Here is a 17,604-nt window from a genome sequence, read left to right as displayed (position 1 = left end):
ACACCCTGCCTGCCTCTCCACAACTCGCCAGTGCTGCAGCAGCTCTTAATCAAAGGGAGCTGATTCCCCATTAAGAAGTTACCTGTAGGGCTCCTGATGGACTTTGCCTGCCTCCTAGTAAGTCTATTAATTATACAACAGTTTGTTTCCAATTATGCAGCCAATGAAATGGTTAATCAAGTCCCCTTTGATGGATGCCTTGATATATAATTACAAAAAATTTGCTCTCTCAACTAGCTCACCCGAGGAGATGAGATTTCTGTCAGGTTTGTTTTTTTAAATCGGCTTTTCTGCTCTGCTGGCATGATGTTAGTGAGACGAGACTCCTGGCTGCTGGGAGGGCAACTGCCCCTTTGTTTTACACTTTGTTACTCCCTTTTTCCCACTCTGAGCCTCGTCTTCTACCTTCCTGCTGCTGCCAGTCCTTCCCCCAGCCCTGGGGGCATGGTCACATCCAGCCCAGGGCAGGGGACTGACCCTCCAGTCTGCAATCTGTCATCCTGATCAGCAGCTTGTTCAGGGGAAGGATTTTAAAGGAGGAAAGTCATTCTCAGGGGTCTGTGGGTGCACCCCTTTAACAGGACTGGGGGCTCCCAGGCTTTGCTGGCGCATCTATCTGATGTCCCCTTCCAGCACCCCACTGTCCTCATTGTCCACTGTGGGGAGAAATGTGACAGGTTTTAACTCTGGTGGCAGCTGAAGCCTTGTGGATTTGGTGTTTTTGTGCTTGTGGAACCAGTTCATGGTTTGATTGTGGTCTCTGAAACACAACCCCTGCTTCCCTAAGGTGTAACAGGATTGTTGGAGTCACAGACATGGCGGGAAGGTGTTGTTGGCTTGGATTTGGGGTTCACTCTCTGTTTGACTGTGTTTCCTTCACTTCCCCATGTGCAAGTTGGCTTCTCGTTAGTGTCAGGCAGGCCCCTGGTGTTACTGCAGACCCTTTGGGGTTCCCAGTGGGCTCGGTTTGTGGAGGGCACCACTCAGAGTGGTGTCTTCCACCTTGCACTTCCTTTGGCCCCATTGGGGAGCAAGAATACTTCCCATGGGGCCACATCCCCATCTCCTGATGCCGTCAAAGAGCCAGCGGGCCACAGGGAGCCGCTTTAGGTAGGAAGACACCTCCTCACCCTCTCTCCTCGCCTCTCTCCCCAGATTTTAGCTGCGTTGGAGAAGGACGAGCAGGCCCGGAGGCAGCGGCTGCGGAGTAAGCTGGAGCAGGCGATCGACACAATGGCCTTAAGCAGCTGAGAAGGCGGCGGCGGCGGCAGCGTCCGGCAGCGGGGGCGGCAGGACGGAGGGAGGGAGGGAGGAAGGACCGGCCAGCGGCAGCCACGGGCACAAGACTTTGGGGCTGGCAGCGGCCGGGCCCGCGGGAGCCGCCGCGCCTCCGCACGCTTCCCACGGACAAACACGGAAACCTCGCGCTTTAGCGGAAAAAACCACAAACCCCGACGGCAGCAGCAGTGTCGATAGAACTCCCTGACCCACAGACAAACCCCCCAGTCCAGCCGGGATGCAGCGGGGACCTTGCAGAGAGGCGATGCCGGGAGGAGGAGAAGGGGGTCGCCTGCCCCGTGGAGCTGCTGGGCATCCCTTGCCTGGGCAGAGCCCCTGAGCCCACAGGGAAGGAGGGTCGGGACCGCGGGGCTTTCTAGGAAGGCGTTTGGATGTTGTTGTTACTTTGGTGAAGGGAGGGTGGGTGGGCTCCTATTTTTACTGTACTTGACTTGCTCTCCCTTCCTTCCCCCCAGCTGTCCACCTCCTCTCCTCCTCTCTCTTTTTCTCTCTCTCCCCCCTTCTCTCTCTCTCTCTCTCTGGCCTTCTGCCACTAGTGTTAACTGCTATATTTGCACAATTTACATGAGACAAACAAAATTTTTAATTTAAAGGAAAAAAAATATTGTAACAAAAAATGGGAGGGGAAAAAATATTCTAAATTTTTTGCAATGAACTAACAAAAATGATTTTAAGAGATAAGCTAAAGGACTGATGCTGGGGAGATTTGGGGTGGGGGCTTTAGGGGTGGGCAGGAAAGGGAGAAATCCCTGAGCTTTGATATTTCTAAAATATGTCCTGTGCCATGTTTTATTTGAATGTCGTTTAGTGTGAAAAAAAAAATTGAAGAAAAAAAAAAGTTGGGAGTTTTGTTAGCTGGATAGATGCTGTTATTTTAATGCTGCTGAGTGGTTCTGGAGGTCAAAATCAGAGAGGAAGGGAGATCCCAAGGCTGTTTTTTTCTTTTCCTGGGTGATTGCTGAAGGATGGTCGGTGTTTTGTTGAGCTTGTCCTTGTTTTCCCAGTTCGGTGGCCATGGGGTGGTCTGGGCAGCGCTGCCTGCTTCTGCCTGTCCTGGGATGATGCGGGGTGGAGGATGGTTGTGGGGCCTTGGGGACTGTCAGGAGGGTTGATGGAGAGCCAGCCTGGCTTTTTGTGGCAGATTCTCTGGCACTGGAGCTGCCTTAACAAAGGCCCTTTATGTTTATTTTTCCCCATCATCTTTTTGTGCCGATGCAGGGGAAGAGACCAGATCCCTGGCAAAAGGGAAGGCAGCTCCTCTGCATTCCTGACTGAGATCCCCCCTGGCAAACCCCACTGGGTTCCCAGCCCATGGAGGGACTGGGATTCTGGCTGCCATGGGGCTGTTGCCTGCTCTTCCACCTGGGGACCCCAAATGTGTGCAGGACCTTCCACCCAAGACTGACCTTTCTTTCTCTTGTCTTTTCCTTCTTTCTCCCCCTTTCTCTCCTTGCTGTCACCCTGTCTCCCCTCCGCTGCCTCCGCCCTGACAGGGCTTCGCTGGAGACCTGAGGTCTCTCCCTCAGTCGCCCCCTTGGAAATGCCAGTTCCTTGTGGGTTTGTGCTTTCCAGAGATGAAAAGGTGCTGAATGCTGCCCTGAATGGCAGCAGGTGACCAAAAACTACCAAAAGAAATGAGCAAAACCCTTTCCTTTTCTGTACTGAGAACTCCTGTCACTGCCCAGGCCACGGCACCCGGGGCCACACTCTGCCAGGAGCGGACGGCTGTCGAAATCCAAGTGGAGAGAAGCCCAGCTGATTTCTGTCCATTCCCTTAAATTGCAAGTTAAGGGGGGGAGAGGGAGAAATAATGAAGTTTTTAATTAAAAAAAAAATAATAAAAGTGTGTATATATATATATGTGGTTACAATCTAATTCTCGTGCCCCAGTGGGGTGCTTGTATATTCAACTGAAGGAGAATCGAACCAATATAAATATGAGATGAATTTACACAGCCAGTTAAAACAAAACAAACAACAACCGAAAGAAAGAAAAATTAAAAAAGGATACCAAATGGTCTGGAAGGAACTTCCAAGCCTTTCTCACCATGCAGAACAATTGTTTGAAGCCTGCACATCTCTCATTATGTTGTAATTTTGTTTGGTTTTGTTTTGTTTTAATAAGGAGGGAAAGGAGAGAAGATGCTGATTAAAAAAGAAAAAAAAAAGGAAAAAAAAAGATGACAAAAGAATCCAACCACAACAGCAAAACTATGTTTGAAAAAGAATTTATAATTGTTTCCCAAACCTACGAACCCTGAGCTGTCGCTGGATTTCTGAGAGCTGTGGGCTGTTGCATGACTGTGCTAGATTTTAGTCTGAGTTGATCTTTTTAAGAAACAGAAGAAAAAAAACCCATAAAACAAAGAAACTGCAAGTATTGAATTTTAGAGGTTCGTTTAGGCCTGTTACCTGTTTTTTTTTTAATTTGAAATTAATTTGCCACTTTCTCGTCCAGAAGAAAAAAAAAAAAAAGAAACAGCAAAATGAAAGACTTTAGAGGTTCACATCTCAAATGTGGTACTTGGAGAGCCTTAAAGGACAGCTGTGTGCCCTGTGCCGGGGCCACCGCTGGATGCCAGCATCTCCCTGGGTGCTCTGGTGGGACAGAACCCTCCGGGGGTCCCTTTGTAGAATTCACTGCTGCTGTGATGGGGTGGAGGGGTGCCTGCAGCTCCCTTTGGTGCAAAACTTCTTCCTTGTGGCATTGCTGGCTGCGTGGTACTGGTGGAGGTCCTGGAAATCGCCCGGAGGATGGCGGCAATGCATCGGTGGTCACTGCGGGTTGACGGAAGGGGAGCGATGGCTTTGAGGTCTCTGTCCAGGACCTGTGTAGGTCCTGCCTGTTGCAGTGGTAAGAGTGTCTTGGGGAGCTTTGGTTGGTGTTGAGGGAGCCAAGCACATGGGTTTTGTGGTGGTTGAGAGGGGATGGAGATGTGTTTCTAAGAGCATCTCCCTGAAAATTTCCCTTTGGACAGAGAGGGCTGGAAGCACTGTTAATTGCTGAGGTCTATTAGCCTGTTGCTTTCCCAGCAGCAATGCTGTGGGTGCTCCCTCAGCCAGCCTGGAGGGACAAATTAGTTTTTTGGCCATAGTGGGTCTGAGGTGAATTTGGGCAGCAGAGAGGCTCCTGGGGAGGTCATGCTGGGTTGAATGGCAGTGCCATGGTGTGGCTCTGCTTTCTGGGCTCCCCTTGTGCTGTGACCTAGCTCTTCCAGCCCCCTGGTGATGCTGACTGCCTGTAGTGTGGTCCTAGGGATGAGTTCCGGTTGGCTTCCTCCTGGAGAGCTTTGGGGTGTCTGCAGTTTGCTCCAGCAAAGGATGCCCCAGCATCTCCCCACCACTCGGGGGTCCCCTTGCTGCCTCTAACGGGGAGGGTGGTGGTCAGTCAGGTGGGCACTGCAGTGCTGCCCGCAGCCTCTGGCGCTTCTTGGTGCTACCTTTGCCTTTCGCATGATGCCCAGCGTCCTTAATCGTGCCAGGCAGCTGCCTGCCCTCCCTTGACCAGCCTGGCGGGGTCCGAACCGGCCCTGTCAGACCCTGCCTCAGAACGGAGAAAGGTGTGGAGAAGCTGGGAAGCACCCACAGGACTCCTCTTACTGCTGGTGTAGCCCCTGCCCCAGAATGGGCTGAGATGGAGAAGTATCCCTTGCTGTGAGCCTGCCTTTCCGGGCACTCCTGCTCTGGACACCACCAGAGGCAGCTGGGCCATGCAAGCTGATCCCCCACCGCTGCAAGCAAGGGGGGTCCCTGGCTGCTCTCATTGCCTTTCTCTTCAGTTTGGGGTTAAAAAATGTGCAGTCCAGCCTGGACGTGTCCCCTCAGCAGGAGCCCTGTGTCACCCCCAGAGCTGGCCCCAGCCTGGGGACAGGGAGCAGGGGGATGGGTGGGGGGACCCCCCCAGGCTCACCCGCTCCTGACCAAAGCGCACAACGAGCTGTCCTTTAAGAAAGCAGGGGAAAACCTAAGGCGGACCCGGCGAGAGGCAGAGAATTCTGATAGTTTTAGAAAATTAAATGGGGAAAAAAAAAAAATCACACTCCGGAGTCCTGATTCCCTTTCTGTGATTGTTTCAGACTTGAAGCAACAGGCCAGCACGGCTGGCCGAGCGCCCTTTGATCGTGTAAATATCCTGCTATTTCCTATTTTAATGTTCTTCAGATTTAGTACTTGTAAATAAACACATGCATCAAGGAGAGATTAAACATTTTTGCTAAAGCTGGTGTTTTGCCTGTGTTTTTGGGGGTGATGTGGGTGCGTGGGGCAGGCAGCTTTGGGAGCAGTGGGCAAATCTGTGGCTGTGCCAGAGGATGTGATGCAAAATGGCATGTGCTGTGATGGGCCAGCAACACGGTGCATATGTGGGTGTGGGGGTCCTGAACTCTGGTTGTTTACATCCCCCAAAGGAGCTCCAGGCTCTCACAGGGGAATATAGATGACTTCCCCATCAGCCCCTTTCCTGGGTGGCTCATGTTAAACTGCTTTAAACCATTTGATTTCACACGTCACCTTTCTAAGTGTTCAAAGCTGCTGATCAGACGCAGAGGGGCTGAACCTGCAACGCTGCAGGCACAGAGAGGTAGATATCTGCCTGACTGTTCTGCCACTCACTGGGATCCACAGGAACCGACCAGGGCTCGGAGAGCTTCACTTCTGCCTCTCGGACATCCTGGCCCTTCCTCCCATAGAGATAGAGTGGGGTGACAGCACAAGTGCTTGGGAGGAAGTACACGGTGGTGAGGTGATGCTGCAGTCGTGTCTCTGCAGGCTCTGCACACTGCAGGGCATCTTCTTTTCCAGCTCCTGATCTTTTCCAGCTCCTGATCTTTTCCAGCTCCTGATCTTTTCTAGCTCCTGATCATTGTCTTTAAAACTGTGTCATCCCGTAGCTCTGGGTACCTCCAAACTCCATTGTAGTCTCTGCAGGGTCCCAAAGTGAAGCACCAGGAGAGCAAGCCTAGGGCAGCAGCTGGTTGCCTCAGCACCCTCCTCACAGGGGCACCTTCCTCAGCAGTGTCTAGTGGCCATGGCAGGCGGGGCAGGCATTCCTAGAGAGGAGGGGGTGAGTTTGGGGGTGAATCCCTGGGGTTTGGGGTCAAGGCCAGGACTCTGCCCAGCACACAGACTGAAATCAGACAAATCCAGCTGCTTTTTTGGTTTTTATTGTTTCCTTAGCCTGTTCCTGCCCTGGGACCAATCTTCTGAGGGATTGGGCTGGCAGGTTGATTGTACTGTGGATGCTGAATACATCTTTTCTCTGCATTTAGCATGTGTATAAACTGGATGTTTTTCATGTTCTCTCTTGCAGTTTTCCTACTATCCAGCAAGAATATCAGCAGCAGGTATTAAACACCCACTATTTTTGCCATAGTGTTATTAAAACAAAGATTGCTTTGATCTTGTTTTTCTATCTTAAAAAAATAAAGTTTTCTTTTACCAACCTTTCAAATGCTTAAGAAGATCACATTTGAACCGAGTTATGGTCAGGTTTCTGGGAGGATTTAATTGAGGGCAACGGGAAAAAGACCCTCACCTTCCCCAATTTCATGCTGCAAACACTGTCCTCATGGCCACGTGGGAGCAGGTGGCAGCTGAGCATCAAACAGGTGAGCACTGTGGTGGGTAAAGAAACTGTCTTTAAGTAAGTTGTCAGTCCAACATATGGTGGGGCTTTCATTGCTTTTTTCAAGGCATAGAGATGAGGGTATCTCCCTGAAGAGACCTTGCTGGACCTTGCTGCTTTACTCTGAGCCCTTTGCAAGCAAGATTTTTATTTTAAAATTTTTTCTACTATTTTGCCAGGGAACAAAAACTTTAAAACCTCCTGGTTGACCAAACAAACAAATAAATAAATAAATGTCTAGTATTTCACCATCGCCAGGATGTTTGTTAATACAAATTGCACTGGTTTTCCCAAGGAGTAAGAGCTTCTGGCAGGAAGCCAGGCCCTCCAATGACAGCTACAAATGTCTTTGTTTGCCTCCTCAGTCCTAGTGCAGAGCTAACCAGAAAAAGATTATCAAGGCCTGCAAATGATTGTGTAATCCACAAATGCACTTTATTTGATTAAATGATAAAATGCGAACCTTCCAGCAACAGCATACACTGCTGCCGCCTGAGACGGCACTAATCCAGCACATCTGTACCAGCCCTTGGCTGTCTGGAGCTGCCTGGGGTTCAGATGTGGAGGCAGCCCTCCCTGTGGCCTCCCTGGCTGACATGGGGGTCTTGGAAACCCCCTTGCCGTCATCAAACTCAGACTCTGGGTGAGTGGCACATCCCAGGGCACCTGTGTGGGGTCTGAAGGTCTCATCCTCTATCCCCTCACCATCGCTATGGTTTTGTACTTTCCCTGTGCATCTCCTCGTCCTCCTGCCCTGGGAGATGCTGCTGCTCTGCCTTTGGGTCTCTGTATAACCCTTTGCTTGTCTTACACATGCGGTGAGGGCCAGGACGTGCAGATGGTAGCTCTGCTCCCGCAGAACTGCGTGCTCAGTGCCACATGTCACCTCGGGTTGTGCTGGGTGTGGGATGTGGGGACCCGTAGCCTGCAGCACAGGGACACGCTCATCTCCCTAGGCACAGCTGTGGACAGCCACATGCTGGTGGTGTGAGTGTCAGTCACCAGAAAAGCTCCTCCTGCCTTTCATGAGCTTTGCTCCAGAAAGAAATGAGGGCTTGGCTTGGGGCTTTAACATCTCTTTGACCTGCCACTGATGTCTCCCAGTGTGTGTTTGCTTCTGGTGTCACCACTGGTGTGCTCAGAGACTCAGAGTCACTAAAAATGACTTTAGATTCATCCTCTTCTTCAGGTTTAGCCTAAAGGTCAGCAGGAACATCTCCCTTGCCCGCCAGCCCCAAATTCCAGCCATGGCCACCTGCACCTTCCCTTCCTCTTCTGCACCATCACTCTGAGCAGTCCTGGTCCTTAGGCTGCTGCCCCATGGCCTAGAGAGCACAAATGAAGAGAGCAGCTGGGCTAATTGGGCTGTCCCTCACTGCCCCCTGAGCTCCATAATCCTGCAGGAAAGGGATCTGCCACATCTCCAGGGGGATATGGGGCAGTCCTCAAGCAGCCACTTTCCATGGGAAAGAAGCTTTATTTCTCACATATGAGGTATATCTATATAATCCATAGTCTATAATCTAAATGTACATATAAAATTGATAACTATGTATATTAATAGAATAGAATACAAATTAAAACCCAGCTGGAACATTAACATGAGCTGCAAGTGCCAGGCCATGTGCTGTGTTCAGACTTTGCACAGGAAAGGCCAGAGCAGCATCACGTGACCCTGCAAGTTGAAGGATACGACGGGGGGTTTCTTCCCCCTCAGAGGTGATGATTAAGTTTCTTCTGAGCTGCTGGGAAGAGGAAAAAAAATAAAAAGAAAATCCATAAATTTTGAAGGTAGTAAGGGCTGAGCAGAGCAACAACCCCTTCCTCTCCCCGCCTGGACTAATGAAAATCGCAGCCACGCTGGGAGGCAACTGGTTTATGTTTGTTCTTTGGTTTAAATGTAGTGGTAAAAAGCCCACAGTTTTGGGCACGGATCAGAGGTGGGATCATTAGGAGGTGGCAGGTGATGGCTGATACACGTTAATGTGCCGTGAGCAGAGCTCCACTGTGTGGGGTTTTTTTAAACGAAGGCAGATTACTGCTTTGGGAAAAAGACTGTCTCTCCTGGTGGAATTAGAGCAGGGGGAAGGGGGGAAATTGATTTGTCTCGAGTTTTATTGCACCAGATTGACAGCTCAGGCTCAGCGAGCTGCCCCGCTGCAGAGCCGTGGGACAGAGGGCAGGTGACATGGCTCTGGGCACTGCCACATGCCCCTTTCCAGAGGGTCCTCCTTTGGAGGCAGTGGCAGTGGGGTGCAGTGACCAGTCTGGAGACCATGACCACTGGGAATCTTGGGCACGAGTGTCAGGACAATTTTTCCATACAGTGAAGAAACACTGCTGCAGGCATCTTGCCTGTCCCTCTGCTCCCCAATGGTTTGGTGGTTCATCACCCTGTTTCTGGCACAGGTGTCCACCAAGGTCACCCTGGGCTGGCAAACCCTGGGGTGGTGCCGTCTATGTGTGGGGGAGTTGCACTTCTCTGGGTGCTTTTCAGGTGGTGACTGATGTGACACTGCATGTGCTGTTTCTGGGTGTTCTTCCCAGCAGTAACCCCGTTGCGATGGACTTCAATGGGCCTTTCCCTCCCTCTGCTGGAAAAAAGCAGATATGTCCAGTGTCCATCCTGGGGACCTGGATGGCAGCCAGGGGCATCTCCTGTCCCCTTGCTGCAGGTGCTGTCCCTCGGCAGCTGTGGTGCCTCTAGCAAGGTGTCTGCTGCTGAGGGATGGGGACTGGGGGGGTTATTTCAATGGTCGCCTCTCTCACTTCGCAGGGGATCACAAAGCACATTGTAAAATAAGACAATAGCTCACAGACCACCCAAATGAGTCCCAGTGGGGGAAACTGAGGCATGAGGGCAGAGCTGCTTGGCCCAAGGTCGCACAGAAGGTTGCAGTGGGGAAGGAGTCACAGTCAATACTGAAAACCCCAGGAAATGTGTTTTGATTATGGTCCCAGATGCCTGGGCCACTTTGGCTGTCACACTGTCCTGAGCTGGAGTTTTATTTCTTCCTCAAACTGGTTTTTTTTTTCCTTTTTTATGAACGAAGTTCTCCCTTTGCAGCTCCTATTCTCTTAGGGGCTCTTCCACTCAGCGGTAGCCCAATTTCCTTTTATAGCTCGTACAATGACTGTCCTAATTACAATTAAAACCGGGAACACTCTAATCAAATCTTTTACTATTCCAGACAAACTCAGAAAATGAGTAAAATTAGTGACACATGGTGCAAAAAAAAAAAAGGAAGAAAAAAATGTCCGTGAGCCAGTGCTAACACAGAGGGAGTTAGAGAGGGCAGCGGGATTTCAGCTCTCATCTGCAGTAATTGGTGGTGGGAGGAGGCACGGGCACCACTGTGGAGCGGGACTTGAGCATCCCTGGGGGTTCCTCCATCCTGCTGACCCTGTGCTAGCTGGACCCGTTGGTTTGAATAATCCCCCCCAGGAGTTACCATGGAAACAAAGCCTTTTGATGGTGAAAATCTTCAGCATCAAGAGTTAATCAGACCCTAAACCAAAATGGGGTTAAAGGCAGAGCAGAGATGTGCGAACAGTGGGGTCACTGGGGCAGAAGAAAAGCAGCGAGTGGAGAGTAAATAATAAGCAAGGAAGAGGGGTCTGATGTCTGCTTGAGCTCCAGACAATGGCCAGAGGGGTTTAACTGGGATGGGAAATCACAGGAGTAAATTAATAGGCTGCATAATTATTTTTAATTTTCTGAAGGGCTGGTTGTATGATTTTACCACCCTGCTCCATCACATTTCCCAGATCTGGGTGCTGATTTAGCAGGGGGAACACCCCATGCTGCGAAGTTGAAGGTTGGGTACGTGTCCCACCTGGGTGGAAAGGTGCCCCTCATCTGGTGTCCTGTCAAGGGATGGGGCTTCAGGCCAAAATGGGGCTTGCTGGAGTGGAAGGACTGCACATGCCATGGGCTGACTCAGCGTGTTGTCAGTTTGGGTATCTGAGCACGCTACTCCAGACTTACCAGCTAGAAATACATGATGCAGAGAGGTAGGCTCCCATGTGTTTGTGTTAGGGAGGAGACAAAGGGAAGGATTTATGGCTACATCTCTTGGATTAATGCTCCTGGATCATGTAAGTCTTGGTGAGATAGGATGGAGGCAGAGCCAAGGAGTTCAGCCATTTCTGTAGTTTGCTGCTCATTTGGGGTTACAGATCCTGTCTGGGCGATCACTGCAGGTGGTTTGTTTCCAGAGCTAGCATGGTTTGCAAGGGATTGACGGAGGGCAGGGACTGAACTGGGAAAGCAAAACTTGGAGCACTGCTCCTACCATTGTTCCTACCAAACAATGAAAATAGTACTGTCAGGGTAAGGGTGTGTTTTTCTGCTAGAGTGAGGAGATGTTTGCAACAAATCCCAGTACTATGTTGTTACAGCGGCCAAGATTTGTGAGGTCCCTTTGAATGAAGGGTCTCACTCATGTAGGGAGAAGGACAGGACACCATTATGGGGAGGAACCTGTGTTCATTTTTAATATCAGGCTGTATGGGAAGAGTCTGCCCTGGTTGAGGATTAGTGTTACAGTCAGGGATGGAGTTAAAAAGAAGGACTTTTGGTGTGACGAACTGGGTGGAGCAGAACTCCCAAAGAGCCAGGGCTGTTGCTGTGTTTCATGTTGCCTGGCATCCCAATTTTCACGTGATTTAGTATAGTGAAAGACCTCATGTTTGGACCCACCCAATGCATCAGTGTTCTCCCAGTCCCAAACTGTGGTGTGATATTCCCCTAACTCCTTTCTCAGGGGCAACTGTAGGTTTGCACTCTTCAACAGCATGCAACAGGGCTTCCTCCACTCAGGATGTTTTTCCTGCTGAGCAGCCTAAATATTCCTTGTTGCAATCCTCTTTCTACTGGTCCTGCTCAGCAGAGAGGTGAAGACCAGATTGCTCACAGATGCTGTTTTTGGAAGGACGTCTAACTCCAAGGTCTCGGTTATCTCAAACTTCCCCCTGCACTCTTCAGTTTTTGGAGATGTCTGAAGTTTCAGCAGTGAGGGAAAGGGTCTTGGACAAAATGGGTGGTCAAGCACCTTTATACCTTAGAGTTTATCAGCTTTCCATCCAGATCATGCAAGCTCACAGCTGGATGTGTCCTGAAGGCTCCATGGTGGAGGGGTGCCTTGGAGCCAGAGGTTTGGTTACAACACATGAACAAAGAGCTGGTTGATCTCCTCACTCCTTTCCTTCACTCTCCATCTTTATTACTTTGTCAAAGTACTTTCAAGTATAATACTTAAATTTTATAGGTCTGAAGCACAAGATTATTCAATTTGCTTTATAGACCCAGTTTGATAAATCCACTTGGAAGCCCGTGCTGTGGTAATTGAAATGCACTGCCTGGGGAGGAGGGAATTTCTGCACTGGCTTCAGCCTTCACTTCTGACCGCTGCTGGCTGGCTGCACGGGAAGGACTCAGCAAAACCTGATGGGATTCACAGGGCAGGAGCTGCCTGGGGGCCCAGGTGGGTCTGGATGAGATGGGAGCTGGGAAAGCTGCTGGGACAGAGCGCTCTGAAAATGTTAATTCCATGTTCCTCCTCTTGTTCTGATCTTTCTGACCCAACCAAGCCTTAAGGGCTGTTGAACTGTTGGGGCCCAAATTGAAATGACATATTACACAGAAAGCAAGAGGATGGCCAGGAGCTCAGCGTGGCTGCCACTAGGTCGTTTTACATGCCTTCAGGAGCAGCATTTGATAATTCATCCCTGTCTGCTCTGAGCCAGCAGCAGCTGAATTTCTCAGCTGCCTCCAAATGATCAGAGGCTGAAAGAAGGTTCTGAGGGCAGAAAAAGCCTCTTCGAAGGGGTTTGACACCTTTCTATTGGAAAGGATGCTTGTGGGAAACCCTCACCTTTGCCATGGTAGTAGGAGAAGACTGTGTTGAGGAAAGTTTTGGTGGGTCTGAGGCATGAGGAGGGTTTGGACATGAATCTCTGGTTCACAAGGCTTTTGGGAGCCATTCAGTTTCTCTCTCATGCCCCTTTCCACCTTCATTTTTGGGGGATTTGAACCAAAGCTTTGAGCTTTATGTTTATTAAGGGATAATACGTCATGGTGCCTGTGACAGCAGGAACTTGGTACAGTGAGCCAAGAAGCCGTTCCCAGCCTCATGTTACAGATGTCCTTGATGTCCAGATCTTCATCTGAAGTTTGTTAATTGATCTTGGTTCCTGGCTTTAGATGAACCCACCTGTGACAGACCAGGTTTCTTCCAGCATTAACTCTCAGAGGAGCAGCATTCCCCAAAAGCACAAGGTTTGAAATCTGATGTCAGTTTTCCCATTTAAAGAAAGGCTCTCTCCTCAGGGATCAGTTCTATGATGCAGCAGTGCTCAGGGCTCCAGGGAAAGCTGTGGAAACACCACAAGGGCAGGGACCCTGCAAACCTCTGGGTCATGTTCCTGAGGGTACTGTGGTGAGAGGTTGCTGTGCTGTGTGTTGGATTGAGGTCTTCCATCCAAATGTTGTTAGAAATTTCCTCTCACTGTTCAACAAAAAAATGTCAGTGTTATGCTGAAAGCAACATCGATCCTGTGTGACACCAAATATTTTGCAAAGCCTTGGAAAAAAATTGGGAAAGTTGGTTATTGTTTTATTGCTTGAAAGGTTTGGTTTGGGCTAAAATGATGCTATTTTTTCTCAACTGAAAAGTTTGAAAAATGCCACAGCTGGGTCTTGTGAAGGCCTCACTAGATGGAACTGATCAGGTGTGAAGAGGCACCAGTTTCTAGATTCCTGCCTGCCCTTAGGGCAAAAAGCTGAGTGTAGAGAGTATATTTTGAAGGCAGATTTAGGAGATGGTCCTGCCTGCTTGGTGCTTCCCACAGGCACAGGGGACAACCCTTTCTGCTTGTTCCCTGCTGGCTATGATGAAGGGAGGCGGCATATATGTCACTGGGAGGTGCACCCCATAGTCTTGACTCCAAACTTTCTCACTTCAGCCAGGCTTTGCATGGCACTGGGAAGAGGGATGGGACTGACAGTTCATTCCTTCTGCTGGAGAAGTTGCCCTTCTTTTCCTGTTTTAGACTTCATCCCCAAGGGCTGTTAATGCAGCATTTCCCAGAAGGGCTAAATTTAAAACAAATTGAAGCATATTATATTTTTGGCTCCAGTAGGTAGAACTGTATAACACTCTGCCTTCATTTTTTCTTTCTGTCTCTCTGCACAGAGTGTGTATCATAGACTGTCATTGTATTTAAATAATAAAGCAGAACCAGGATTATTTTGTACACTTTTTTCCTCCTCTCTGATCTCCCCATTGAAAAATGCATGGAAAGCAACAGATGTTTCGACTTTGTAGCTTGAACCTTCTCAACTGTTTGAAGATTTGATATAAAGTTCTTTGAACATCAGTTTCAGAGGAGACTCTCTTAGTAACAGTTGCCATGCAAAATTCATAATTAATGAAGATTTCAGGGTTGTGGTGGGTTTTTAAAATGTTATTTCTTTATTTGTGTTATTATCTTGTACTCTTCTTAATCAGCTTGGAGGAGGGGCAGCAGCCAGCTGGAAGAAACAGAGTCTGAACTGCCCCCGAGCGTGTGGCATTGGCTCAGGGTGCCTTCTCCAGACTGTGTGGCTCAGGGGCAGCCAGAAGGTCTCTCTGACTAGCCATGGAGGCATGGATGCTAACGGAGGCAGGAGCTGTTGAAAGGCACCTGGTAATTAGTTGCTGGGGTTCAGGTGCTTACCTCTGCCCAGTGTATCAAAGCAAGAGCTGATCTAACTTGGAGGACTGGATTACCCTCTAGTGGCTGCAGATTAAATAAAGGAGGGACGTGTGTTTCTTGCAGACATGGCTGTGATTTACTGAACGCACCTGTCCAGGGGTGCAGTGTAGAGGGCAAGCAGAGGTTGCAGGGGAGCCAGCACCGGTGCCATGGGGGATACTGGGGCCCCAGGAAGAGCCCCTGCTGCAGAGTGATGCAGATGCCCACAGTAGCCGCAATACAATACCCAACGCCTGATTGCCAGCGCCAGGAGGGCTGGTTTTGGAAGTGCCTGCTGCTGGGAATGCTGTGGCCAGGCTGCCTGGCACAGCATCGTGCTGTTGTGGCTATCACACCAGAGTTGTCTTTGGGATGTCTAAAGCAGATGGCAGCATCAGTGTGGGTAGGCAGGGAAAAACTGTGACTCACGGATGGGCTGTGGGTTTTCTCTTGGCTGTCCCACATTGCCACCCAACAGCTGCTCTGGATATTTCTGTCATGGGGTGATCCCCTTCTCTGTCAAGAGGTGTGGCAGGACCTTTGCTGGGCTGGCCATGGCTGTAGCATCCTTCTTAGCAACAGCAGACATATCCAGGTCTGTGCTACCCCAGATTTTGCACAATCTAAAAGAGATTATTTTTTCCATTGGGTTCATCCACTGTTAATACTCCAGGGAGGTTTGGGGTCATGGCAGAGTGAGAGTCCCCTGTTTTTAAGGCAGGACATGAGTGACTTTATGGTGCAGTTGGCAATAAACCAGCTGGTACACAGGGATGTGTCACACTGGTGAGACTGACCGTCCTTGGCATCCCTTGGGAGAGGCAGCAGCTCAGCAGTGTCAGCAGTGACCAGTGATACTTTGCTGCCACCAGCAAGCCACCACTGGCTGCCATGGCAGAGGCAGTCAAGTCATGCATTTAATTGGTGTCTATTGGATTTTTTTCCTGCAGCTACGGTTTGTGCTACTTATTGTGACATCCACGAGAAGGGGTGATTTGGGTTTGTTTGTGTGTCTGACTCGGAGGATTTCTCCACGCTGGCATCTGACTCCTTCCCCCCATCCTGACAGCTGTTTTTCTGTGTCACTGGGCTGAAGTAAGGGGAAGTATTTGGGTTGTGGGTTGTGGGCTAGGCAGGGTCAAGGGAGCAGAGGAAGGAAAGCACAGCCAGGCCAGCCATGGGGGGCAGCTGGAGGGACGTGCCAGTCTCCTCGCTGCTGATGCCTCAGGACACGGCAGCCAGGCTGGCCTCCAGCACAAAGCTGCAGCCAGGCCTCTGTCATGTCACTGTCGTGTCACCACGCACCCCAGCTGCTGGCTGAGCTTCAGTGGCTGTGGGGACAGAGCAGACAGGCCAGGCAGCAGCAGAGCTGTGCAGTCCCGGGGTGGCACACGCTGGGCTTTCTGCCTGCAGAGCTGTAACTCTAGAACATTTGGTGGCTTCTCCCCTTGGAGGTGAGCAGAGAATGGGTGGAGTGCAGGCTGTGCTAACCCTTTTGGACCCATTATGCCTCCAGCTGGGGTTTCCCTTGGATTTCCACCTAGGCACTATCAGCAATGTGTCTGATGGGCAGTGACTCCAAAGTGGGTGATGGACAGAGAGAGATAAAATGAAGGGGAAATGCTGAAAGGCGTCCTTTGCCAGAAATGTGCATCCTAGCCACAGCTAGGAGTTTGTGATATGTCCTCATCACTGGATGGGACAAAGTCTTGGAAGTTCTGGGTGTGGGCAAAACAACAGAGACTTAGCAGAACTTCTCCCCCAGCACTGATACCTCTCCTTCTCACTCGGGAGATCTGGGCTGGAAATGTCTGACTGACTGATGCACCTGAGGTTTGTGACATTTCACAAGCTATATCTACATTTCTCAGCTACCCCTGCTCTGCAGAGTAAGTGGAATGAACTCCACAGCCATTAGTTCTGGGCTTGGCCAGGGGTCCAAGGCTGCTGTTCAGTCCCAGCACTGTGTTAACCAGCTGCTCCGGTGCAGGACTCTGGTGCAGTACAATGGGCTGCAACCTTCACCCTGAGGTGAAACTTTGTGTCCCCAGGGCATTGACCACCCTGGTGCTGGACATGATGGTCCCTCCCGAAGGACTGGCTTTGATGCAGCCAGAAATGGCTGTGATGGGTTGGGTGCTGCCAGCAGACCTGTCCTCTGAACGGAGGGAAATACCTCTGGTGGTGTTTCTAAGAGAAAGAGAGGAGAGAGGCTTGACGTGGAGAGGTGTGTGCAGCTGGGGACAGCTCTTGGCTGTGCCAGGCTCTCTGGATGCCCACTCATCAGGGCTCTGGGCATTGTGCTGGCCCTGCTGTCCTTCAAGGAATGCAACACAATAGATGGTGGAAGCACTTAGAGCTGTCAGACTTGGCCTGTCATCCTCAACCAACACAGTGGAAGCCTCCAGTGCTTGCTGCTGTCCCCTCCTGACCAGTTTGCTGGGCTGCGTGCACGTGAGGACTGTCTCAGCAGCTGTCACCCTCCTGCTTCTTCCCAGACTGGCCGCTCAGCTTCTTGAGCAAATGTCTCTGTCCTTTTTGTCCACTTGATGATGAAAGGCACCTTCCTTCCTCCCTCTGGTCCTTCCTTTGGATGCATCTTTGGTGTGGTGCTGGACTTCAGCCAGAGCAGAAGGTTCTTGTGGCATGGGACAGGATGCAGTGAAGTTAAAGGGGCTTCCTGTGGGAACTTGTCTCCTGACCAGGCACTTTTTTGGGATGTTGTGGGCAGCAATGCCTCCCAGAGAGCAGTCTGAGTGAGGTCACTCTGATTTTGGGAACAGGTTGTAGGGTGCAGCTGTTTTGAGCCATGCTGAGTCACTTGCCTTGGGCCGAAGACTGTGCCCTGCTGTATTTTCTATACTTACCTTTATTTACTTTTATTTGTGAGTGTCTCTGGAGTGGTCCGAAGAAATGCTGGTGCAAACCCAAAGGATCCATATCCC

The 17,604-nt window shown here is 50.3% G+C and overlaps 1 protein-coding gene across 1 annotated transcript in view; it reads left to right on the top strand.

Moving 5' to 3' along the window:
- PLXNA1 (plexin A1) overlaps window positions 1-5,517 on the top strand; it is a 116,009-nt gene extending 110,492 nt beyond the window's left edge. Inside the window, exon 32 of the mRNA XM_032120422.1 lies at window positions 1,156-5,517. Within this exon, the coding sequence (XP_031976313.1) occupies window positions 1,156-1,251 (96 nt within the window). The 3' untranslated portion in view covers window positions 1,252-5,517. The remainder of the gene's footprint in view (window positions 1-1,155) is intronic.
- The last annotated feature ends 12,087 nt before the right edge of the window (window positions 5,518-17,604 follow it).

This window comes from Corvus moneduloides, chromosome 11 (genome assembly GCF_009650955.1).
Source record: "Corvus moneduloides isolate bCorMon1 chromosome 11, bCorMon1.pri, whole genome shotgun sequence".
Classification (NCBI taxonomy): Eukaryota; Metazoa; Chordata; class Aves; order Passeriformes; family Corvidae; genus Corvus; species Corvus moneduloides.
Note: the sequence above shows the minus strand (reverse complement) of the source record. Positions and strands in the feature narration are given on the sequence as shown.